Source organism: Agelaius tricolor, unplaced genomic scaffold (genome assembly GCF_023055355.1).
Source record: "Agelaius tricolor isolate 1412-34295 unplaced genomic scaffold, bAgeTri1.0.p SCAF_31, whole genome shotgun sequence".
NCBI classification, from domain to species: Eukaryota; Metazoa; Chordata; class Aves; order Passeriformes; family Icteridae; genus Agelaius; species Agelaius tricolor.
The window spans coordinates 3,119,584-3,143,146 of NW_027269291.1; the positions used below are offsets into that span (position 1 = coordinate 3,119,584).

Genomic DNA, 23,563 nt, shown 5'->3' on the forward strand with positions numbered 1-23,563 from the left:
GGGGGGGTCTTCAGGGTGACCCCAGCCCCACATCTGCCCCCTCCCCTCCATTCAGTGTCTGACACAGCCACACAGGAAACACAAACCTGCAAACAGTGCAAGGCTTTAATTCATCCCCCACAAATTTGGGGGGGGGTCGGGGGGTCTGGACCCCCCCAGACCCTCAGGGGGGTGCAGAGAGCCCTGGGGGGGGGCTGTGGGTGCCCCCCTCCCCAGCACAGCCCCCACACTGCTGCTGCTGCTGCTGCTGCTGTTTTTAGAGCAGCACACGGAGCTCACACGGAGCTCACAGGTAGAGGAGGAGCTGCAGCCACCCCCGCACCCCCCCACGCACCCCCACCCCCAACACCCCCCCGTGCACCCCCAAAAAGGAGCAAAGTCTCTGCTTAAGGCAAATCCCGCGCTGGCTCCGCCCGGAGCTGCAGCTTTGGGAAGGAAGGAGGGGGCTCAGCCAGAGCCAAGGGGAGATTTGGGGGGTCCCCAGTGGTGGCACCGGGGTGGGGGGGGGGGGTCACAAATTGTGCCTTGACCCGGTGAGCCTGGCACAGGGCTCAGCTGTGACACGGCCACCACCTCTGTCCCCTCTTCCTCACGGAACTGGGGAGCAGTGACAGCAAACGGGGGGTGCCAGTGACAGCAATCTGGGGGTGCCATTGACACCAACCTGGGGGTGCCAGTGACAGCAAACGGGGGGTGCCAGTGACACCAATCTGGGGGTGCCAGTGACACCAACCTGGGGGTGCCAGTGACACCAACCTGGGGTGCCAGTGACCCAACCTGGGGCTGCCAGTGACACCAATCTGGGGGTGCCAGTGACACCAACCTGGGGGTGCCAGTGACACCAACCTGGGGTGCCAGTGACCCAACCTGGGGGTGCCAGTGACACCAACCTGGGGGTGCCAGTGACAGCAAACGGGGGGTGCCAGTGACACCAACCTGGGGGTGCCAGTGACCCAACCTGGGGCTGCCATTGACACCAATCTGGGGGTGCCATTGACACCAACCTGGGGGTGCCTGTGACACCAATCTGGGGGTGCCATTGACACCAATCTGGGGCTGCCAGTGACACCAACCTGGGGCTGCCATTGACACCAACCTGGGGGTGCCAGTGACACCAACCTGGGGGTGCCACGACACCAATCTGGGGGTGCCAGTGACACCAACCTGGGGCTGCCATTGACACCAATCTGGGGGTGCCAGTGACACCAACCTGGGGCTGCCATTGACACCAACCTGGGGCTGCCAGTGACACCAACCTGGGGATGCCATGACACCAATCTGGGGGTGCCAGTGACAGCAATCTGGGGGTGCCAGCTGAGCCCCCAACCCATTTTTGGGGAGGGGGGGCCCTGCCCGGCCCCCAGGGCAGGGATTTGGCACAGAACAGTCAGGTCCAGGCCCCCCTGAGCATGGGGGGAACCGAGGTGGGAGGAGAGGTTGAGTCTCCCTGGCTGGTAGTGGGGGGACCCCTCCTCGCCTGGGGGGGTGCAGGGTCCTGTCCCCATGGCCAGAGAGCAGAGAAGGTTCTGGAAGGTCCTCAGGGCTTGGGGCAGAGCTCGGCCACGCGCTGGCGCAGGTGGAAGGCGAACTCGAACATGGTGGCAGCCAGGCTCTGGTGGATCAGGTACCTGGGCAGGCGACCCTGGGGACACAGGACAGGGACACAGGGACCTGAGGGACCATTTGGAGCTGGGGATTGTCCCCGTCTCACCCTAGGGGGCTGCAGGGACACAGAGCCATGAATGAGGGCTGGGGGTTGGTCCCATCCCGCTCCAGGGTGTTCCAGGATTTGGGGCTGGGGGCTTCAGGGGCAGAGGTGAGGGCTGGGCTGGGGGATGTCCCCTGTCCCATCCTGGGGGGTTCCAGGGATGGGGACATAAGGCCATGAGCAAGGGCTGGGCTGGGGGCTCTCCCCTGTCCCATTCTATTCCATCCCATCCTGTTCCAGGGATGCAGGAGCCACGAATCAGGGCTGGGGCTGGGCTCTATCCCCCACTAAACTCCATCCCACCCCACCCCATCCCACCCTGTCCCACCCCAGAGGGATCCAGGGATGCAGGAGCCACAAATGAGGGGTAGGACTGGGCTCTGCCCCCATCCCATCCCTTCCCACCCCATCCTGTCCCATCCCATCTCATTCCAGGGATGCAGGAAGCCACGAATGAGGGTCGGGGCTGGGCTCTGCCCCCATCCCACCCCATCCCATCCCATCCCTCCCCACCCCAGAGGCCCCAGGGCTGCAGGAGCACCGCTGGGCGGAGCTGCGGCTCCCGGGGAGCTCCGATCCGCTCCGATCCGGGGGAGGAACCGCAACGTGCTTGGATTCCTCTAAAAAAGCCCTGCACGACTCACCCCCCCCCCCCCCCCCCCAACCGCCTCGGCCTCGGCTCCGAGGTGGGAGATCCACGAAAAAAAAATAAAATAATAATCCTTGGCTCTGGGGGGGAGGGAGCTGAGGCAGGGCTGGGAACTGGCACGGAGGGATGAGTGGAGAACGATCCCGAGGGTCGGGCAGGCACAGGACACTCCCCTGCCCTGGGATTGCGGTGGTCCAGCACAGATCTTTTCCTGGAGGGGGGGTTTTCCCTCTGGAGGGGGGTTTTCCCTCTGGAGAGGGGTTTTCCCTCGGATCAGGGGCAGGAAAAGTGCGAGGCCGCTGTCCCAGGGGCCGTTTCACACCCACAAACACACGGGCGGGATGCTCCCTGCCCCGAGGAGCAGGCAGGGATGAGCCACGGGCTATAAATACTCGGCCAGGGCCAAAGGGAAGAGCCGGGAGCTGCCGAGGGGTCCGGGCTGGGCTGGCAGAGCCCCTGGGGAAGGCGCTGGGAGCACTTGGGGGTTATTAATAGCTCGGCATTCCTTCCACGGCGGGGGCGGCGCCGGCACAAGCACAAGGACAAGGAACCTCTTTTCTTGCCGAGCCCCACCACGGGGGGGTTGTTATCCATCCCCCTGCCCCAAAACCGTGATGGGCACGGGATCCACGGGAGGGAAACACATCCCCGAGGGGAGGAAAACATCCCTGGGCACAACCAGGGTGGGCAGGATCCGCTCCATCCTGCTCTGGGCCCTTCCCAAACCTTTTCCCGAAGCGTTTGGCTGGGCTCAGGGGGAGGGGAAGGGGCCGTGGGAGGGGAGGGGAGGGGAGAAGAGAGGAGGGGGCAGCAGCGCTGCAGCACAGCCGAGGGATGAATGAATGGAGCCTTTGTGCTGCTGCTGCTGCTGCGGCAGCGCCGTTACCACGCCAACCCTCGGCGGAGGAAGGAACGGGGCCAGCTCCGCTCCCGCTCCCGCATCCGCCCCGGTCCCTCCGTGCTCTGCCGGGACACCGGCAAGGGCAGGCAGCTCCACAAACAGCTCCGGAGCTGGGGCAGCTCCTTCCTCCCCCGGGGAGGGGGGATTTGGGGCGGTTGTGGTCGTGCCAGGGGGTTATGGAGCCACTCCAAAGTGTTCTCGGCACAAAAGTTGCTTCAAAGCGGGTTTGGTCAGCAAGGAGGATTAAAAACTCCTCTCACCCGTCAGAAGTGACACCCCTAAGTAAGACCTGAAATAAGGAAGAGCTTCCCAAACTCCCACTGGGAAAGGAGGGGGATTTTGGAGGAGTTTAACCCCCCCACTTGCCAAACCTGAGTCCCTTCAGGGCAGTGCTTGCTAAGGGGGCACTTGTGTGGCTGCTGGGATGCTGGAGCAGGGCCTTGGGCTGTGCTGGGGATGGGACTCAGCTGCCTCACCCAGGAACTGCCTTTTACCTTCAGATCTGTGTTGAGGATCCAGATGAAGGTGCAGACCTTGGCATTGCTGGGACATTTCAGCACGATGAATCCTCCAGGTCCATTCTCACCCCTGTGCAGGAAAAGCCAAGAGGGTCAGGCTGGAATTCTGGCTGGGATTCTCTGTGGATGCACCACATGGAGCTGAGCCTGGCAGCAAAATCCAGAGCCCAGTGGGGCAGGAGCAGATGCTGGGAGCCTGGGAAGGTGTGTGCCTTGGCTCCAGGTGCACGAGCCAGCACGGCAGGGCAGCTTTCCCACAGGTGCCTTGGCAGTGCCAGTGCCAGGGCTGCTGGTGGAGCAGCAGCTCTGCCTCTGCACTGTGCCAGCTGTTCCTCATGGGAAGCTTTCCCAGGCACAACCCTGGGAGCAAACAAGAGGTCCCAAGAAGCTCTGCGTGCTCAGGACAGGCTCAGCACTTATCACTCCAGCCCCCAGATCCTTCTCAGCACCATCTGATCTGTCTCTGAGACGGGAGCTGTGCACACACAGCCCAAATACAGATTTCCCTTCCCTCTTCAGAACACGCTATTTTTGCTGTGTGCCTTCTTTAAAGGATTTTTCCAGGCCCTGAAGTCCCCAGTTCCTAAATAGACTGAGGCAGCTCCAACAGCTCTGAGATAAAATGTCAATTACTTTAACCAGATTATTGAGAAAACCGAAGTCGGAGTGTGCAGCAGCACAGCTGGGCTCTGGCAGGAACAAGGAGTCCTTGTCTGATGAGCCTGACCCTGCTGGGATCCATCACCAGCCTGTCCCTTTGGAAGGGGAGAGGCCAAAGCCCTGCTGAGATTTTAGGAGCTGCTCCATCCTCGTTTCATCCCTCAATGCCTCAAATTCAGTTGATGAAGAGCAAAAGGCATGTGAGAGGCTCAGAGCCACATCCAGCTGTTTACTGCCCCTCAGAAAACCCTGTTTGGGAATTAACTGTTACATAAACAGGATGTGGGACTGGGATAGAGTTTGTTACTGGTCAGCACCTCCACTCCCCTGAGCTGGGAAACGCCCCAGCACTGCTGACAGCACAGAGAGTTTCTCGAACAAAAGGAGACGAACAAGGGAAGCGAGGTTCAGCTCCACAAATAGCTCAGCTTCCTGCAAATCCTGCCAGCAAGGCAGCAGGGCTTGCAGTGAAGCTTGGAGCTCTGGAGAAGTGCGTGATCCCAGCTGAAAAAACAGCACCTGCCTCTCACCTGACGTACTTGGAGAGCGGAGGCTTCAGGCTGTGCGTGGTCGACATCCCTGAGGACACGTACCTGTCTCTCCTCCTCTCGATCCGACGCACGTTCACAAAATCCCTGCACAAAGAAAGGCCTTAAAAACACAGCAGGGACGTGGAGGGGGGCAGATGCCTCTCTTTGGGCTGCTGGGAGAGGCTGGGGCAGGGCTGTGTCAACACAGGGAGGCACAGCCGAGGTATCTGGGAGCCCGACTGAGCGAGGTTTGGAGCTGGGAGAATCCTGCCAAGAAGAAATTTCAGGGGCTGCTCACACTTGGGAGCGTTACCTGCACAGCCAAGCAGCCCTACCACGGTGACACCAGCAGCTCAGAGCATTCCCAGAGGGGTCTCCCCATGGTTTGGGGGGTGTTTAGGGGCAGTGTGGGATGAACTGACCTTGGGGACACCACCCCACCAGCAGCTCCGGCCGCCACGTCGTATGAGACGATCGTGTTGTCCTCAACCCGCTGCAAGATCTGGAAAAGGGCAGGGGAAATAAATCAAAAGAAAGGAGATTTGCTCAGATTGTGCCTCCAAGCCTGCACGTGCCAAGAGGATGCAGCCCCTCCCATAAATCAGCACCGGGATCGGATCTTTTGGGGCAGAGGGTGACGAGCGGTGCGTGCGTGGTTTCATCTCCCGAGTTCCTCTCCACAAGGCTTAGATCCCCTCAGCAGGTCTGGCTCAGCCCTGGCCCCTGTCCCTGCCCACCTCTCAAAAGAAGGGAGATTTGCTCAGATTGTGCCTCCAAGCCTGCACACCAAGAGGATACAGCCCCTCCCCTAAATCAGCACCAGGATCTGATCTTTTGGAGCAGAGGGCAACGAGGAGTGCGTGCATGGATTTGGCTTGTGAGTTTTTGGGGGGCACAGGTGCCACTTCCAGCTCTCCTCTATGAGGCTCAAACCCCCCCCAGCAGGTCTGGCTCAGTCCTGGCCCCTGTCCCTGCCCACCTCTCTCAAAAGAAGGGGGATTTGCTCACATTGTGCCTCCAAGCACCGATCTTTTGAGGCAGAGGGCGATGAGCGGTTTGTACGTGGGTTCATCTCCTGAGTTTTTGGGGGCACAGGTGTCACCTCCAGCTCCCCTCTACGAGGCTCAGACCCCTCCCAGCAGGTCTGGCTCAGCCCTGGCCCCTGTCCCTGCCCACCTCTCGGGCTCTTGGCCGGGCCCAGGCGTGCAGCCGGCTGGAGCGCACGGATGAGCGGCGGAGATTTAACGCCTCGGTGCCTGGGATCCAGCTCGGCTCCAGCCCTGCCAGCAGCCTGTGCTGGATGGGGAAGCTCCAGCTCTCTCCGCTCCAAGGAGCTCCTGTGATTAAGCCATCTTTGTCCAGCACGCTCACCTGGCAAGCTGCCACTGTTCTGTTCCACAGGATCATCTTCTCGGGCTGCAGAATCACCTCCTGGTAAACCATTTCAGGGGAGCACTGCAGGAAAGCCTGAGGACACAGCCAGAGCAGTCAGCCAGACCCTCTGCTCCCCTTGGGGGGATTATTTTTAAGGAAAACAGGGTAAAACACAAAGGACAAATGGGAATACAGGTGAGGGGAGGGGTGAGGCCAGCCTGGCTCCCCTGCATGCAAAGCCATGGCTGTCATCCCTCTGTCCCAGAGCTCCCAGGGGCCTGGAGGGCACACGTGGGGTCAAGAAGGATACACAGACCTCAGGATTTGGGAGCCACTGAGCTCTGCCTGTCTGCCCCTCTCCCACGCTCAGCAGCTCCCCATGCACCATTGCTTTGAGAAGTTGCATTTTTGACTGTTTTGTGGTTTTTTTTTTTCCCAAGCCATTCCAAGCTCCAGCACACACAGCACCCATTCCATTCCCCCCCAGTCCCCACGGGAGCAGGGATCTTCAGAGGCAAACAGTTCATGCAGCAAAGTGGGACCATCCAGCTTTTGCTGGTGAGCACAGAGCTGCTCCACTGGCAGCTCCTGCCAGCGAGGCAACATATGCACTGGAACAAAGAAAAGCCACGGCAGCACCGACGCTTCATTAAAACGTGGTTCCCAGCCAAGCCACTCCAGCTTGGGAGAGGGCACAGAGCAAGGCACTTCTGAGCTGCTCTGCCCCGTGCCAGGCAGCAGCAGAGGCACACTCAGCCCTGGCCTTGCTGGCAATTAGTTCCAATTAGCCTCCTTGGTCAGATTAGTCCGAGATGCTGAGGTTGGAAGCGACTCTTGCAGTCACCTGCTCCCGATTCTACCAGCGGAGTCTGGGGCCTTGGATATTTACTGGGGAGTTTGTCTGCTGGCCAAGGGGTTTTCCTGGAGAGATTCCCCAGTGCTGTTCATCTGTCTCAAGCACAGGGAGCGTGTTCTGCAGCCTGACCTGTGCTGAAAGCTGAGCTGTGGCTCTTCCCCCGTGCCAAAGAGAGCAAGGAATGGGCCCGAGGATGTTCTTACCTTTAAAATAAAGGTCTTGCCGTGGAAAGGGATTTCAAAAGTGTAAACAACATCACCAAAGTCCTGTGCAAGAGATGAGAAAGTTGTGTTTTTCTCAGTAAAAAGGGATCATTTCTATTTAGGGTGAAGTTTGCTAAAACTCTGAGGCTCCTGTCATCCCCTACTCCCCACACCAAGCAGCGACCTCAGCACAGAAACCGCCCCGGGCACATTTCAGTTGGCCATGCCTAAATTTCCATCAACAAAACAATATCCAGAGAGGCAGCAGGGATGAGACAGAAAAAGAATCCACCCCGTGCCAGGCTGCAAACCCCACGTCAAGGTCACATTCTCTTTGTAGCAGCACTGGGGTGCAAAAGGGTTTTGCTGCCAGGGCTGCTGGTGTTACCTATGGCTGAGAGGAGCCTCCCTGGAGGGGCTGGGGATGGGCAGATGAAAACCTTTCATCATTAGCCCTGTGTTAAACTCTGATTAGTCTATTTAAATCCATCCCCCTTTGGAAAAAGAAAACAATCTGCCCAGCTAGTTTGGCATCAGACAAAGGATCACTTGACAGGGGAATTTGAAACACCAGATGAGACAGCAGTTTGCAGGATTCACACCCCCCAGTTGTGTTTGAACCTTGTGAAACAAGGTTGGGTTTGGGGGGCAAACCCCTCCTCTTTCTCTCCGCTCTTCAGAGAGAAAAAAGAGCTCTGTGCACCCCAGAAAAGTCTGGAGTAGGCAGAGCCACATCCCAAATTCACACCCCAGGTCCCAGGTGCTGGGGAAGGGGCTTTGGGTATGGGAAGAAAAGTTAGTGCCCCACATGGGCCAAGACTCCAGTTTGGGCCCCCAGCAGGCTCAAAGGCACCTGATCATGGAACAAGGGCAGGACTGGAGCTGTGGGACCAACCTTCCCCTGCTCCTTCCCATGGTTCTGCATCCCAAAGGTGACCTGGCCACCCCTGCCCTCCCTCCGGACAGAGGGAGGAGGGAAGGGCTCTCTCCTGTCAAACTGCAAGGCAATTAAAGGTCTAATTAAATAAGAGGGGGATTTTACATTTAACTGAACTGGAATAGATTCCTAATTCAATCAGGTAATTGTAACGCTTGTTAATTTTTCATGGCGCAAGGAGGTTTCCAAAGCCTCGTTTGTCCTGGTTTTTGCTAAGCCATCCATGCCCTCTGCCAGCTGGGGAGGAAAAAAAACCACACTTGCATTGTTTTTCTCGAACTTCCAGTTCTCCTCCTGGGCAAGGATTTGGTCCACAACCTCCATGGCCTCTTTGCCTTGTCGGACATACTCCTTTTCCTGGGGAAAAAGGGAGGATTTTACCTTTAGATTTCATTAGCTGGGCGTGCAGGAAGCTTGAGGAGTGTGAATGTGTGTGTGTGTGAGGCTGCTCCCCCCTCCCTGGGCTGGCAGAGGGAAAGGGGATCAGAAATCTCTTAATTTGGGTCACAGAGGCCTCATTTTGGAGCTCCAAGTCACGCTCCCCGCCCTGGCTTGGATCCACACACCAGCTGCTCCCGATGGCTCCTGCCTTACAGGAGGGTTTCCAGCAGGCAAAGGGCTCTGGGATGTGCAGCTTCCTTCCTGGAGGAGCCACAACAGGAGCAGGATCTCTTGGAAAATGGCACCAAGCCTGTGGCCAGCCAGGTTGTGGGGCCACCCCTCAAGCCAAGGGGACAGGTGAGGTGATGCCCATCTCAGAATGTGACCAAAGGAGCAGGGATGGAAGGGGGAAGGGAAAGGGACAGGCAGAACACATCCCTGTGGGATGCTGCAGGGAGAACACACAGCCCTGGGGAAGGGGGATAAAGCTGGGGGGCTCAGATGACCCCTCTTGGGTGGGGACACAGAGGGGACTCAGCCACACGTCCCCACAGCTGAGGGGTTTGGAATGGGGGGCAGCAAAACCTGACTGGGGAAACTCCCACAGCCCCAGATCAGCTGGAGCTGAGGGCAGGGCCAGGCCCTGTTTACCTGAGTTGTCAAGGCCTTCCTCCCCACACCTTCCTCATCAGACTCGTTGTCTGAGCCTACAACAAGGAAGCACCAATTAACTCAGAGTTAATGAACACCCCACAGGTACCACCTCCCTCCCTTCTTGTGATCCCTGTCCCTCATCCAGCAGGAAGGGCTCTCAGTGAGGATGACTCCCTGAACACCTGCTCCAGAGGGCTGAGCTCATCCTGGGTGTCAGCTGTACCAGGAACAGTGCTCCAGAGGGCTGAGCTCATCCCTGTGCCAGCTACACTGGGACAACTGCTCTGGAGAGCTGGGCTCATCCTGGGTGTCAGCTACACTGGGACAAGTGTTCCAGAGGGCTGGGCTTGTCCTGGGTGTGAGCTACAGTGGGAAAAATAAAAATATTCCAGAGGGCTGAGCTCATCCCTGTGTCAGCTACACTGGGAAAAGTGTTCCAGAGAGCTGGGCTTGTTCTGGGTGTCAGCTACAGCAGGAAAAGTGTTCCAGAGGGCTTGGCTCATCCTGGGTGTCAGCTACAGCAGGAAAAGTGTTCCAGAGGGCTGAGCTTGTCCTGGGTGTCAGGACAACTATTCCAGAGGGCTGAGCTCATCCCTGTGTCAGCCACACTGGGACAAACTGCTCTGGAGAGCTGGGCTCATCCTGGCTGTCACCTCCACTGGGACAACTGCTCTGGAGAGCTGAGCTCACCCCAGTGTCAGGCACAGCAGGACAATCCAGCTGAGATGTCCCCCTCCCACGTCAGGAGCTCTCTGGTGCCACCAGCCCTCATCCCCACCCCTGTGCCCTCACCCCAGGGCAGCATTTCCCAAGCACACAGCTCAGAGCATTTAATCCCAAGCCCACACAAAGCTCCAGTGCTCCAGGGAGCTGCAGCCAGGCTGGCAGGGATGAGGGCAGCACCAATAAAAAGGTGCTGCCATGTGGAGAGTGTGGCAGTGCCACCCCTGTCCAGGGGCAGGAACAGAGAGAGGAGAGGGGACCCTGTCCTTCAGAGTCAGGCTCTGCCAAGGCTGGTGTGGTTGGGATAACAGGCAGAGCTCTGTCCAGAGATGATGGAGGTGAGGAATTCCATGGTGGGATGGGCATGGCAAGTGAGGTGATGGCACAGGTGACCTTACCTGCAAAGGACTCGGGTGGGGAGTAGAACTGTCCCTCGGAGAGGGCTCTGGGGTACAGCAGTGGCCTCGAGGCTGCAGCCTGGGCTGCCAGGAACCCTGGGAATGGGAGCACAAGGATTTAACACCTGGCAGGCTGTGGGACCCCAGCCCTGCCAAAACACCCTCTTTGTTTTTCCCATGTCTTTTCCCACTGACACCAGCCAGCCTCAGCTCCTGTTGCCTCAGCTTTTGTCTGAGATGTTTTATCTGCCCCGGAGATCAATGGGCTCTTCTGCCTGTCAAATAATCCAAAGGCGATTAAACATCTAATTAAATAAGAGCTTCCCCTGGAAGCAATTTGGAACCTGAGCCTAATCCAATAGAGGCATTAAACACTTGATCATTTTTCAATCTAAAGCCTCCTTGCAAGACCCAAACATCCTCTGGTGCTTTCCAGTCAGAGCATTTCTGATTGAGCCCAGCCTGACAAATGTCCCTCTTATGTTTGGTGTCACTTCCCAGCCAGTGACTCCTGGGAGAGGGACAAAGCTCCCTAGAAGGACCCTGGAAGCCACAGGGTGATGTGAGAAGCATGAGGTCAGCCCCAATCTCTGCTCAGTGTGACCTCAGAGACCACAGAATTTCACACCCCATCCTTCACCCTGTGCCACAGAATGTGTCTGTGACTCCAGCAGCCCCTCTGGAAAGGGCTCCAGCCAGATCCAAACACAGATATCAGGGACAGGGAGTCCAACACTCTGCCTGGCATTTGCCTCCCTGTTTCCAAACACTTTCTCCCATGCAGAGCTGAGCTCTGTCTCCAGCATGTCTGGCTGCAGGATCCAGCCATTGGGAAATCTGGCACATTTTTTCTCCCCTCAATTAAAAGATGCTTTTTATAATCTGGTATTTTCTACCCCTGAAGGGACTTGTTGACCATAACAGATCTGAGTCAGGCACTTCCCATCCCAGCCAGCCTTTCCCAGAAATGTCAGATCAAGGTGCTGCCAGAGCAGGCCTGGTTGGATTTGTCCAACTCTTACCAGAGAGGAGCAAAAATACTCACATCGTTCCTCTTCTGCTTCCTGAGTTAGGACTTTAAAATCCAGGAACCAGGTCTCCAGCCAAGCAATGACAAATGAGACAATGGGAAGCAAATACCCAAAAGCCCCTTTGGTCAGAAGCTGTGTGGAAAGAAGCAGAAACCCCAAGGAATGACCCAAACAGGGAATAAAACATCACTGAGAAATCACAAAGCGACTTCCAGGAAAACCAACCTCAGACAGGATGACCTTGACAATCAGGAAGGCACTGGATACCAATGTGGTGACCTGAAAAATAAAGTGGCCAGAGCTCAGATCCCTGAGAAGCCAAGGAGGAGAGGGAGAACCCCCAGAGGAGAGGCTGGGCCGGCTCCTTACCGCGATCACCCACCAGTGGCGCAGGCGCACGACGGCGTAGCCCAGGAGCAGCACAACGAACCGAAACACAGCCAGGAGCTGCAACCACAAACAGCCAGCACCAGCAGTCACTGCCCCTGTCCCTCTGCCAGCTGCTGGGAGGGCAGGGACAGGTGCCAGCTCCTGGCTGAAAGCTGCACCAGGAGGATTCACCGAGGTGGGCAAGGGGAGAGCCCAAACCCTCCCGGCCCCACTGAGCTCCAGGGCCCTGCAGGAGGCTGAGATACTCACAAAGATATCAAAGAATGAGGTCTTGAATTTGTAGTTGATGATTTCATCCTTCAGGTTCTCCTTGATGCCCACCTTGGTCTGAGGGAGACAGGGAAGCAGGAAGCTGATAAGAAACTGATGGGAGAAGGAGCTGAGCAGAGCTCGGGGTTAGGGCCAGGTCAGGGAATGCACCTGGAATAAAAATGGTCCCACAGGCCCAGTGTGGGCTCCTCTGGCAGCACAGCACCAGGGAGGATCCCATGGCACATTTCCTGCCTGGGATGTGCCAGGATTCACAGGGATTCACACCAGGTTCCCCCCAGGAGCATGGGTAGGGCAGGAGGGACATTGAGGACCTTTAGGTGGGACAGGAGGGACATTGAACACCTTCAGGTGGGACAGGAGGGACATTAAACACATTTAGGTGGGACAGGAGGGACATTGAACACCTTTAGGTGGGACAGGAGGGACATTGAACACCTTTAGACGGGACAGGAGGGACATTGAACACCTTTAGGTGGGACAGGAGGGACATTGAACCCTTTAGGTGGGACAGGAGGGACATTGAACACCTTTAGGTGGGACAGGAGGGACATTGAACACCTTTAGGTGGTGCAGGAGGGACATTGAACCCTTTAGATGGGACAGGAGGGACATTGAACACCTTTAGGTGGTGCAGGAGGGACATTAAACACCTTTAGGTGGTGCAGGAAGGACATTAAACACCTTTAGGTGGGACAGGAGGGACATTGAACACCTTTAGGTGATGCAGGAAGGACATTGAACCCTTTAGGTGAGGCAGAAGGGACATTGAACACCTTTAGGTGGGACAGGAGGGACATTGAACACCTTTAGGTGGGACAGGAGGGACATTGAACACCTTTAGGTGGTGCAGGAGGGACACTGAACCCTTTAGGTGGTGCAGGAGGGACATTGAACCCTTTAGGTGGGACAGGAGGGACATTGAACCCTTTAGGTGGGACAGGAGGGACATTGAACACCTTTGGGTGGTGCAGGAGGGACATTGAACCCTTTAGATGGGACAGGAGGGACATTGAACACCTTTAGGTGGTGCAGGAGGGACATTAAACACCTTTAGGTGGTGCAGGAAGGACATTAAACACCTTTAGGTGGGACAGGAGGGACATTGAACCCTTTAGGTGGGATAGGAGGGACATTGAATCATTTAGATGGGACAGGAGGGACATTAAACACATTTAGGTGGGACAGGAGGGACATTGAACCCTTTAGGTGGGACAGGAGGGACATTAAACGTTTTTAAGTGGGGATTTCCAACACCCAAATCCTTGGCTCAGCACAGCCAGTGCCACCTTTCCCTCACAGCCTGGAATCTGTCACCTGCCATTGCTGCCCACCTCATCCAGGTGGCAGATTCCAGAGGAATGGGAGAAAACATGGGAAAAAAAAAAATGGAAAAGCACAGGAAAAATGTTCCTCAGGAGCCTTCAGTGACACACTGAACATCTTCCTGTGGGAGCTGCCAGGGTCACTGAGGACCTGGGGGGATTTAAAAAGCAAAGCACTGAGGGGTCCCTTCTCCCTCCAGCTGGCTTCCCACAGCTCACAGCAGAGCTCCAGGAAATCTGAGGGAGGAAGGGAAGCAGCAGGATCAAACATGCTGGAAAAGGAGAAGAGAGAGGAGAGGGGGATGCACAGCCCAGGCTGCAAGAGGCAAAACCACCCTGGGATTGACAGGAGTGTGGAAAAAACTCATCCTGAGATAATCCAGGGTCTGACAGCCCTGCTCCTCTGGCCACCATAAATCCTGGGAGGCTGGAATGGCTGTCTGGGAGGAAGTGGAGGGCTCAGGTAACTGGAACAAATGCTTCACCTTTAGGCTATGGCTTTGGATGCAGCCCAGCTGGCTGGGAGCTGGCAGAGCCAGCAGCTGCTGGAGCTGGGGCCAGTCCTTGGCAAGCCAGGGTGTCCTGGCACTCCAAGGGCAGCCACTGGGAAAGGATCCCTGTGGGTCAGGGCTCTGGCTCCAAACCCAGGGCCAGGGAGGCAAAAAGAGGGGGGTGAAGCTGGGCTGTGGCCACAGGACTTGGGCCAGCTTGGCTGAGTGGCCACCAAAATCCTCTTCCCCCTCTCTGTGGCTCCATGGGATGCTGCAGGAAGGGAGGGAAAGCTTTGGGTGAGGACTTTTGGGGGGTATTTTGGCTGAGTTCCCATCAAAATCCTCTTCCCCCTCTCTGTGGCTCCATGGGATGCTGCAGGAAGGGAGGGAAAGCTTTGGGTGAGGATTTTTAGGGGATGTTTTGGCTGAGTGGCACCAAAATCCCCTTCCCCCCCTCTGTGGCTCCATGGGATGCTGCAGGAAGGAGGAGACACAGGAAAAACTTAGGGTGATGCTTTTTGGGGGTGTTTTAGGATGGTTTTTGTGGGGGTTTTTTAGGAGTGTTTTGGCTGAGTGGCCACCAAAATCCTCTTCCCCCCCTCTGTGGCTCCATGGGATGCTGCAGGAAGGGAGGGAAAGCTTTGGGTGAGGATTTTTGGGGTTGTTTCTGGTGTTTCTGGTGGATGGACTGTAAGGAACAGTTGGTGGTGCCAGTCCCTAGCAGAGGAGTGTCCTGGTACTCCAAAGACAGCACAGGCAACCTTTGGAAAGGGATCCCTCCCAGTCTGGGATATTTAAATATAAAGCAAAGGGGCAAAAAATAGAAATAGAAATGTATAAAATGATAAATATAAAACAATGTATAAAATGATAAATATAAAACAATGTATAAAATTATAAATATAAAACAACGTATAAAAATTATAAATATAAAACAAAGGGGCAAAAAGAAGGGGGGGAAGCTGGGCTGTGGCCATGGGACTCAGGCCAGCTTGGCTGAGTGACCACCAAGGGCCTCATCCCCACCTCCTGACTCCACAGGATGCTGCAGGAAGGATGAGACACTTTGAGAGGTGTTTTCAGCTTAAACACAGGCAGATGAACCACCTGAGGCATCTCCCTGGCTCTCAGAGCACCCAGCCTGCACAATCTCAGTTTGCTTTTAACGAGGGGCAAATTGCTGGGCTTATCTCACAGCGAAGGAAACGGTAGGATATAAAAAAAGGGGGAAAAAAAAGCAAAAAAAAAAAGCATTAGTCATGATATCAAACCGTTGCTCCTCATAACCAGGCAAATAAGCTGCTCTAATGGATTTAAATATGCAGCATTTCAGCTCAGGGGCCCAAATATCAGCACTTAGTCACTCATTAATGGCTACCTGCAGCACCCACGCTCAGCATCACCCTGGTGACCGAGCCGGGATTATCTCCTGGGGGCTGGAATTTGGAATTGCAGCAGCTCCCCGGGACAAGGGCAGGGGGCCGGGGTCCAAAGTGGGCGGGCAGGACACCATCGGCACGGCTGGAATGCTGGCTGGGAGATGGTTTTTCCTACAGGGGGTGGGGAGCAGGGGGGCTCAGGGCAGGGTCTGGGCAGCCTGGTAAGTGCAGACACCCAGAGATAAGGAGGGCAGAGATAAGAGCTGCTGAGGGAGCAGCAGCAGGATGCAGCGCTGATAAAATGCAGCCCCAGAGCTCGGGGGTTCTATCTGTTCATCTCTGCTCCCGGTGTTCCAGGGGAGGACATGGAGTACCTGAAACCAGCCAGGACCGGTTCAGGGGAAAATAAAAACAAAATGTAGCCCAGGGAGGGATTTGGACTTGGTGGGACTGAGGTAAATAAACTGGATTTGCCCTGTTATTGCAACACAGAGCAAACACGGCAGCTTGTGAGTTGCTTTGGAGAGAAGCAAACCGCTCACAACCCCCTCAACAGTCCCTTGGGAGGTGGAGCAGCACCTCCAGCTTCCCAAAGCTGAGATTAGCAGCAGAATTTTGGGATCAAAGCCCCTGGAGGATCCTCCCCTGCTCCTCTGATGCTCTGACAACACTGCGGCAGCAAACCCAGGGGAGCAGGAGGGGAATTTGGCTCAACTTGGTGATTCCAGAGGCCCTGGATCTTGTTACAGCCCAACAAAGGGAGGTGTTAACAACCCTGGGCAGCCCCGACAAAGCCCCGGGGCAGGAAACGAGCTGGACTTTAGTTGATATTAAAGAACAGCGGCTCCTTGGCCAGCGCTGGGAACAGCAAACAAAGATCTGTCCCAGGAGTGCTACAACAGAGCAATTAACGCAGGGAACCGAGTTTAAAAAGGGCAAAGATTCCCGGGTTTGCTTCCTCCGACTCACATTGAGCTCGATGATCCACAGCAGGGAGATGAAGAGCAGGTCGAAGGTGACGAAGAGGCAGAAGGTTCTCCTCACATCGGAGATGGCTTTTCTCTTCTCCGGGGAGAGGAAATAGGGGGAGAAGCCCTGGCTCTGGGAGAGGGAGGAGCTGATGGAGGCGATGGCAGGGAGGCTTCGTTCCAGGTCGTGCTGCAGCTCCGTGGGCTTGCTCATCCTCCGGGGACATCGGCCACCAGGGCAGCGTCACCTGCAGGACACACCGAGGGCTTGTCACACCCCTGCTCCTGGCCTGATAATCGCAGGAGCAAATGGGATCCCTGGGAGAAATCATCCCTGGCAGGGTGGTCAGGCCGTGGCACAGGAGCCCAGAGAAGCTGTGGCTGCCCCATGATCCATGGAAGTGTCCAAGGTGAAGCTGGATGGAGCTTGGAGCAACCTGGAATAGTGGAAGGTGTCCCCCTGCCATGGTAGGGGTGGGACTGGATGGGCTTTAATACTAATTTATATTAAAGAATATGTATTTCCATGCTGTAATGCCATGGCAGTAGGAAAAGGGGCTCCAAAGCTCATGGAGATACCAAGGTAGCATGGAAAGGAGCTGCAAACCCCATGAAAATGGTGTGGAAGAAGAAAAAGGGGCCCCAAACCCCATGGAGACACTGTGGACACAGGAAAGGAGATGCAAACCCCATGAAAATGTTGTGGAAAAAGAAAAAGGGGCCCCAAACCCCATGAAAATGGTGTGGAAGAAGAAAAAGGGGTCCCAAAGCCCATGGAGACACTGTGGGCACAGGAAAGGAGGTGCAAACCCCATGAAAATGTGTGGAAGAAGAAAAAGGGGCCCCAAACCCCATGAAAATGTTGTGGAAGAAGAAAAATGGGTCCCAAAGCCCATGGAGACACTGTGGACAGAGGAAAAGGGGTCTGAGGATGTGTTGGGAGCACTCCCTGAAATCATGGAGCCATCCCCACCCTTCCCTCTGCAGGGAAGGCAAAGCCTCAGGAGCTGAGCATCCCACTGGAACAGATCCCAGCCTGCAGAGCCAGGAAAGAACCCTGGGCCTGATGGGCCAGGCAGAGCAGCAGGGAAGGAGCTGCTCCATGTTCCAGGGGCAGGGAAGGAGCTGCTCCATGGTCCAGGAGCAGGGAAGGAGCTGCTCCATGTTCCAGGGGCAGGGAAGGAGCTGCTCCATCTCCAAGAGACAAAAAAGAGCCTCCCCGTGTCCCAGGAGCAGGGAAGGAGCTGCTCCATGTCCCAGGGGCAGGGAGGCTGCAGGGAAGGAGCTGCTGTGTCCCAGGATCAGGGAAGGAGCTGCTCCATCTCTCAGGAGCAGGGAAGGAGCCTCGTGTTCCAGGAGCAGGGAAGGAGCTGCTCCCTCTTCCAGGAGCAGGGAAGGAGGTGCCCCATGTTAGGGAAGGAGCTGCTTTGTGTCCCTGGGGCAGGGAAGGAACTGCTCCATGTCCCAGTGTAAGGGAAGGAGCTGTTCCATGTCCCAGGGGCAGGGAGGCTGCAGGGAAGGAGCTGCTCTGTGTTCCAGGATCAGGGAAGGAGCTGCTCCCTCTCCTAGGGGCAGAGAGGCAGCAGGGAAGGAGGGAAGGAGCTGCTCCATCTCCAAGGGACAAAAAAGAGCCTGCCCCGTGTCCCAGGAGCAGGGAAGGAGCTGCTCCATGTCTCAGGGGCAGGGAAGGAGCTGCCCCATGTTAGGGAAGGAGCTGCCCCATGTTCCAGTGTTAGGGAAGGAGCTGCTCCATCTCCCAGGAGACGGGAAGGAGCTGCCCCGTGTCCAGGGGCAGGGAGGCTGCAGGGAAGGAGCTGCTCTGTGTGCCAGTGCTAGGGAAGGAGCTGCCCCATGTTGGGGAAGGAGCTGCCCCGTGCTGGGGAAGGAGCTGCCCCATGGTAGGGAAGGAGCTGCCCCATGGTAGGGAAGGAGCTGCCCCACGGTAGGGAAGGAGCTGCCCCATGTTGGGGAAGGAGCTGCCCCATGTTAAGGAAGGAGCTGCCCCACGGTAGGGAAGGAGCTGCCCTGTGTTAAGGAAGGAGCTTGCCCCATGGTAGGGAAGGAGCTGCCCCATGGTAGGGAAGGAGCTGCCCCATGTTAAGGAAGGAGCTGCCCCAGGTTGGGAAGGAGCTGCCCCATGGTAGGGAAGGAGCTGCCCCATGTTGGGGAAGGAGCTGCCCCATGGTAGGGAAGGAGCTGCCCCATGGTAGGGAAGGAGCTGCCCCATGTTGGGGAAGGAGCTGCCCCATGGTAGGGAAGAAGTTGCCCTGGGTTAAGGAAGGAGCTGCCCCATGGTAGGGAAGGAGCTGCCCCATGTTAAGGAAGGAGCTGCCCCATGTTAAGGAAGGAGCTGCCCCAGGTTGGGAAGGAGCTGCCCCATGGTAGGGAAGGAGCTGCCCCATGTTAAGGAAGGAGCTGCCCCGTGTTGGGGAAGGAGCTGCCCCGTGTCCTGCCCCGCCTGGCAGTGCCAGGCACACGATCCCAGCACGAGTCAGGTGTTGGAAGGCCGGGGATGTTTTCCTGCAGCCCTGCCAACCATTGTGCTGGGATTTTTCCTCTCCGTCAGCGCAGCACAAGGAGGCCCCTGTGGGAAGGGAGGGTGACAGGCTGGGGACACAAACACGGAACAGGTCGGGCCAGGGATCTGTCAGCCACGGCCACAAACTCCTTCCCTGCTCAAGGATGTTCCCAAAAAAATCCTCCTGGATTGCTCGTGGTGGGAGCTCCTGCCTTGGCAGTTCTGTGCCTGCTGGGAAGAACCAGTGAGGTTTGAAAGCAGTGAAGTTTAGAAGCAATGAGGTTTGAAAGCAGTGAGGTTTGAAAGCAGTGAGCTGCTTTGAAATCCCACTGGTGACACCCAGCAGGCTGCAGAGTCCATGGAAAAAGGAAAAAGGTCACAAGGCTGTGCCCAGACCTGTGGGGAGTGGAAATGCCACGGGATGTGCAGCCAGCCAGGAGCACCTGCAGGAGCTGAGCACAGCCCAGTTTGGGCCAGTTTGGATCCCTGAACCAGCGGCTTTTGCATCCCACCCCCGGGAAGTGCAGGGGCTGGGAAGGGAACAAAGCTGGACTCCTGTCAAATCCCTGTTATTCCCTCTCAGAGGAGCTCGGGAAGGAGCTGGAATCCTTGTCGCTTCGGATCAGCCACTCCCTGCACCGGGCCCGGCTGGAAGTGACAAAAGTTAAGGACATCTGTGAGGGATAAATAATGAATCCCCCTGGCCGGGGCTGCCGCCGCCTCCTCCTCCCCTCCTACAGCAATTTGCACTTAGGCAGCCCCGCCCCGACTTTCACAGCGCTTTAAAATCACCCGCAGAAGCTCCAGGGATGCCAGGAGGGGTCACAGTGAGGTGTTGGGACATGGCAGGACATGGGGACACAACACCAGAGCACCCCGGTGCAGCTCATCATTAATCCCAGCCTTGCCAAGGGGGTTTGGGCTGTTTGGGACGTTCCCAAACCATCCAATTCCCGAGGGAAAATCTGAATTATGGGGCAGAGTAGGAATGTGTGAATCCCAGACAAGCCCCCCCTTGCACTGGAGCTGCTCCCTGTGGCAGCTGAGAGCTCAGAGCAGGGGCTGGGTGTGCAGAAACGTGGCTGTTCCTGGGTGACAGATGAATTATTGAGCTCTGCTCCATTATGCATTCCAGCATCCTCCACATCCCACTCTGGCAGGGCCTGGTGGGGGCCAGCAATGAGGGATGGCATGAGAGGGAAAAGCCCCAAGCTGTGCCCAGAGAGGGGCAGGGTGTTTATCCACTGAAAGGAGAAAAGAAAAACCCCCACAGGGGGGTTCATTCACTGAAAGGACAATGGGGGCTCTGCAGGTGTTGGGGGAGTTGTCACAAATGGTGTGGGTGTGGCACTTGGGGACAGGGGTGACAGGGCTGTGCATGACAGACCTTAACCCATGACAGGGTTGATGATCCTGGGGGGCTTTTCCAGCCTGAATGATCCCAGGATTCCCTCCCAGGGAGGGGCAAACAGTGCTGGGGGGGCAGATGGGTGACAGATCACAGCCCAGGGGACACCCTGAGTGACACATCACAGCCTGGGGACATTGTGTGAGACACATCACAGCCCAGGGGACACCCCAAGTGACAGATCACAGTCTGGGGACATTCTGTGAGGCAGATACAGCCTGGGGGGACACCTTGAGTGACAAATCACAGCCTGGGGGACACCCCAAGACATAGATCACAGCCCCGGGGGACACCCTGGGTGACAAATCACAGCTCAGGGGACATTCTGGGTGACAGATCACACCCAGGGGACACCTCAGGTGACAGACCAGTGCCACCACGCCAAAATCCCATCAGCCCAGTGCCATCAGCAGCCCTGAGCTACCACCATTAACCCAGTGCCACCACCATCAACCCAATGCTACCACCTCAAAACCTAATCAGCCCAGTGCCATCATCATCCCAGTGCCACCACAGCCCAGTGCCACTACCCCAAAACCCATCAGCCCCATGCCACCAGAGCCCAGTGCCACCACCCTAAACCACCATTAATCCAGTACAGCACCCCAAAACCCCATCAGCCCAGTGCCACCAGCAGCCCTGAGCCACCACCATTAACCCAGTGCCACCACAGCCCAGTGCCAGCACCCCAAAACCCCATCAGCCCCATGCCACCACAGCCCAGTGCCACCACCCTAAACCATCATCAATCCAGTGCCAGCACCCCAAAACCCCATCAGCTCAGTGCCACCACATCTCAGTTCCACCACCCTAAACCCAGTGCCAGCACCCCAAAACCCCAGTTGCAGCAGCACCCTGGCCACTGAATTATTCCCAGTGGCAGTGCCAAGGCATGTCCCAACCCTGTCACCCCAATCCCCCTCCCTGAGCCCCTCCTTAGCCCCGGGGCTCATTCATGACCCAGCTCCCACTGAGGAGCTTTTCCCACCCCGTGACTCCACTTCTCCTTCCACGCTTCCCCCTGGCTCATGTGACAGTTCCTGCTGTCCCCTCTGCTGTCCCCTCTGCTGGGAACACCCCCAGGGTGACCCCAAAACCCCAGAGCCTGGAGGAGCAGAGGGATGGGGACCCCCCTGCTGCACTGAGGGGTGTCTGAGCCCTTCTAAAACACCAAAAAAGATCAATTTTAACCCAGATACTGAAACTGCAACCAAAAAAAAAAACAACAAAACATGGGAAGGATCCAACGGGGCAAAGCACTGGGGAAGGGTTGGTTCAGGGCAAAGTGGGGACATGGGGACCACTGGGGGGACACTGAGACCCTCAGGAGGACACTGAGACCCTGGGAGGACACTGAGAGACCCCTGGGAGGACACCAGGACCCCCAAGAGGACATTGAGACCCTGGGGGGACACTGAGACCCTCCAAGAGGACACCAAGACCTCAGGAGGACACTGAGAGACCCCCCAGGAACCTGTTCCCCCCTGGCACTGCAGGGAACCTCAGGAAATGCAGCTTTGTCCCAGAGGCAGCTGTGGGATCCTGCAGCATCCCCTATTGTCCCTAAAAGATCTGGGGTGAAATTTAGGGCTCCCCCTCACTATATCCCAAAGGCAGCAGGAGGCACAGCCCAGCCCAGCCCAACATTTGGGGGTTTTGGGGCTTGGAGCCCCCAGTTCTGGGGGTGGGGAGAGACCTTTCACAACGGGATTGGGGTTGGGATGGGCTGGATGGGGGTCGGGATTTGGAGTGGGATTTAGGTCAGGATTTCAGTCGGGATTTGGGCTGGGTTTGGGTCAGGATGTGGGGCTGGATTTGGGATGGGTTTGGGGCTGGATTTGGGTCAGGATGTGGGGTTGGATTTGGGTTGAAATTTTGGTTGGGATGTGTTGGGATGGAGGGCTGGATTTGGGTTGGAATTTTTGGTTGGGATGTGGGGCTGGATTTGGGTCAGGATGCGGGGCTGGACTTGGGCTGGGATTTTGGTCAGGATATGGAGCTGGATTGGGCTGGATTTGGGGCTGGATGTGGGTCAGGATGTGTTGGGATGTGGGGCTGGATTTGGGTTGGATTTGGGGCTGGATGTGGGGCAGGATTTCGGTCAGGATTTAGGGCTGGGATTTGGGGCTGGATTTGGAACCCTCGGGGGTTCACGCTGCCCCCTCCCCGCAGCCAAATGGTCCCGGGGTGGTCCCGGCGCTTCCTCCCGGGGGCTCCTCCACCTGCCCGGAGCCGCGGGAAGAGCCCGGGACCCCCGCACCGACCCAGCCCCGCTCGGAGCCCCCCGGAGCCCGGGCAGTACCGGGACCCCCGGGAGGACACCGGGACCCCCAGGAAGACACTGAGACCCTATGGGGACACCGGGACCCCCGGGAGGACACCGAGCCCCTCTGCCCTCCAAGGAGCCCTCCCGGGTCCGGTACTCCCGTTCCCCGCAGGTTCAGGGCGGTGACACCGGTGTCAGACACCCGGAGCGGTTCTCGCCGCTCGGCCCGCTCGGGGTCTCGCTGCCGGGACTGCCGGGACCCCGTGGAGCGGCGGATAACGGGACCGGGACCGGGACCGGGACCGGGGCCCCAACGGAGCCCCGGTGCTGCCCGAGGCCTCCCCAAGCCATGTGACCTGGTGCCGGTAACCGGGCCTGAGGCCGGGACTCGCCGTGCCAGCCCCGTCCCGTCCCGCTCCCACCGGCGGCTCCGCTACCGGGAGCGGCACCGAGGCTGCGTCAGCGGAGCCCGGCACCAACAGGGCCAGAAATGGACCGGAGACCCCCCCGCCCTGACGTGTCCCAGTGTCCCCCCGTGTGTCCCCCCGGTACCTCCCGGTGCCGGTGCCGGGTCCGGGTCCCGCCGGCCGCCGCTTCCGGGCCCGCCGCCACCTCTGACCCCGGAAGGGAAACTCCAGAGCGAGGCTGCGCCGGCAGCGACCATTGCCGGCCGTGGGGGGGGGGAAGCCGGGAGAGACCATTCACAGCGGGGGGGGGGGGGTGTCAGGCTGGGAGAGACCATTACAGGGCGGGAAGGGGGGTCAGTGGGGCTGGGAGAGACCATGCATCGCGGGGGATCAATAAAGCTGGGAAGGACCATTCCTCGTGGGAGGGGGAATCAGTGGGGCTGGGAGAGACCATTGCAAAGGGGGGAATCAGTGGGGTGAGGGCAAAACCATCCCCGTATGGACGGGGGTGTCTATGGGGTGAGCAAAGAAGAGACCATTCTCCCCCTTGGGGGTGTGCCAGGGGGTCTGGGAGAGACCATTCTCCCCCTTGGGGATGTACAGGGGGTCTAGGAGAGA

At 57.6% G+C, this 23,563-nt stretch overlaps 1 protein-coding gene across 10 annotated transcripts; it reads right to left on the minus strand.

Moving 5' to 3' along the window:
• Positions 1-87: 87 nt before the first annotated feature.
• On the minus strand, positions 88-23,220 carry STARD3 (StAR related lipid transfer domain containing 3). Of its 10 annotated transcripts, none has more exons than XM_071450735.1 (17): positions 23,091-23,220; positions 16,348-16,594; positions 12,163-12,240; positions 11,893-11,970; positions 11,749-11,802; positions 11,538-11,655; positions 10,493-10,588; positions 9,369-9,424; positions 8,601-8,693; positions 7,400-7,462; positions 6,338-6,433; positions 5,389-5,468; positions 4,967-5,071; positions 3,753-3,846; positions 1,257-1,642; positions 778-1,210; positions 88-733 (listed from the first exon to the last, which is right to left on the minus strand). In XM_071450735.1, exons 2-15 carry the CDS (start codon positions 16,558-16,560, stop codon positions 1,538-1,540), a joined length of 1,329 nt encoding a protein of 442 aa, XP_071306836.1. In that variant the 5' UTR covers positions 16,561-16,594; positions 23,091-23,220; the 3' UTR covers positions 88-733; positions 778-1,210; positions 1,257-1,537. The 10 variants fall into 10 exon arrangements, with proteins under 10 accessions (XP_071306836.1, XP_071306835.1, XP_071306831.1 ...); XM_071450734.1 differs by having other exon boundaries at positions 778-1,119; positions 1,165-1,642; XM_071450730.1 differs by having other exon boundaries at positions 778-823; positions 959-1,642.
• Between the last annotated feature and the right edge of the window lie 343 nt (positions 23,221-23,563).

Excerpts from the sequence above, each read along its gene's own strand:
- STARD3 (XM_071450736.1), bottom strand. The coding sequence starts at position 16,560 with ATGAGCAAGCCCACGGAGCTGCAGCACGACCTGGAACGAAGCCTCCCT. Across the intron at positions 11,971-12,162 it reads CCTCATTCTTTGATATCTTT|CTCCTGGCTGTGTTTCGGTT; the intron begins GTGAGTATCTCA and ends TTGTGGTTGCAG. Across the intron at positions 5,469-6,337 it reads GAACAGTGGCAGCTTGCCAG|ATCTTGCAGCGGGTTGAGGA; the intron begins GTGAGCGTGCTG and ends GCCCTTTTCCAG.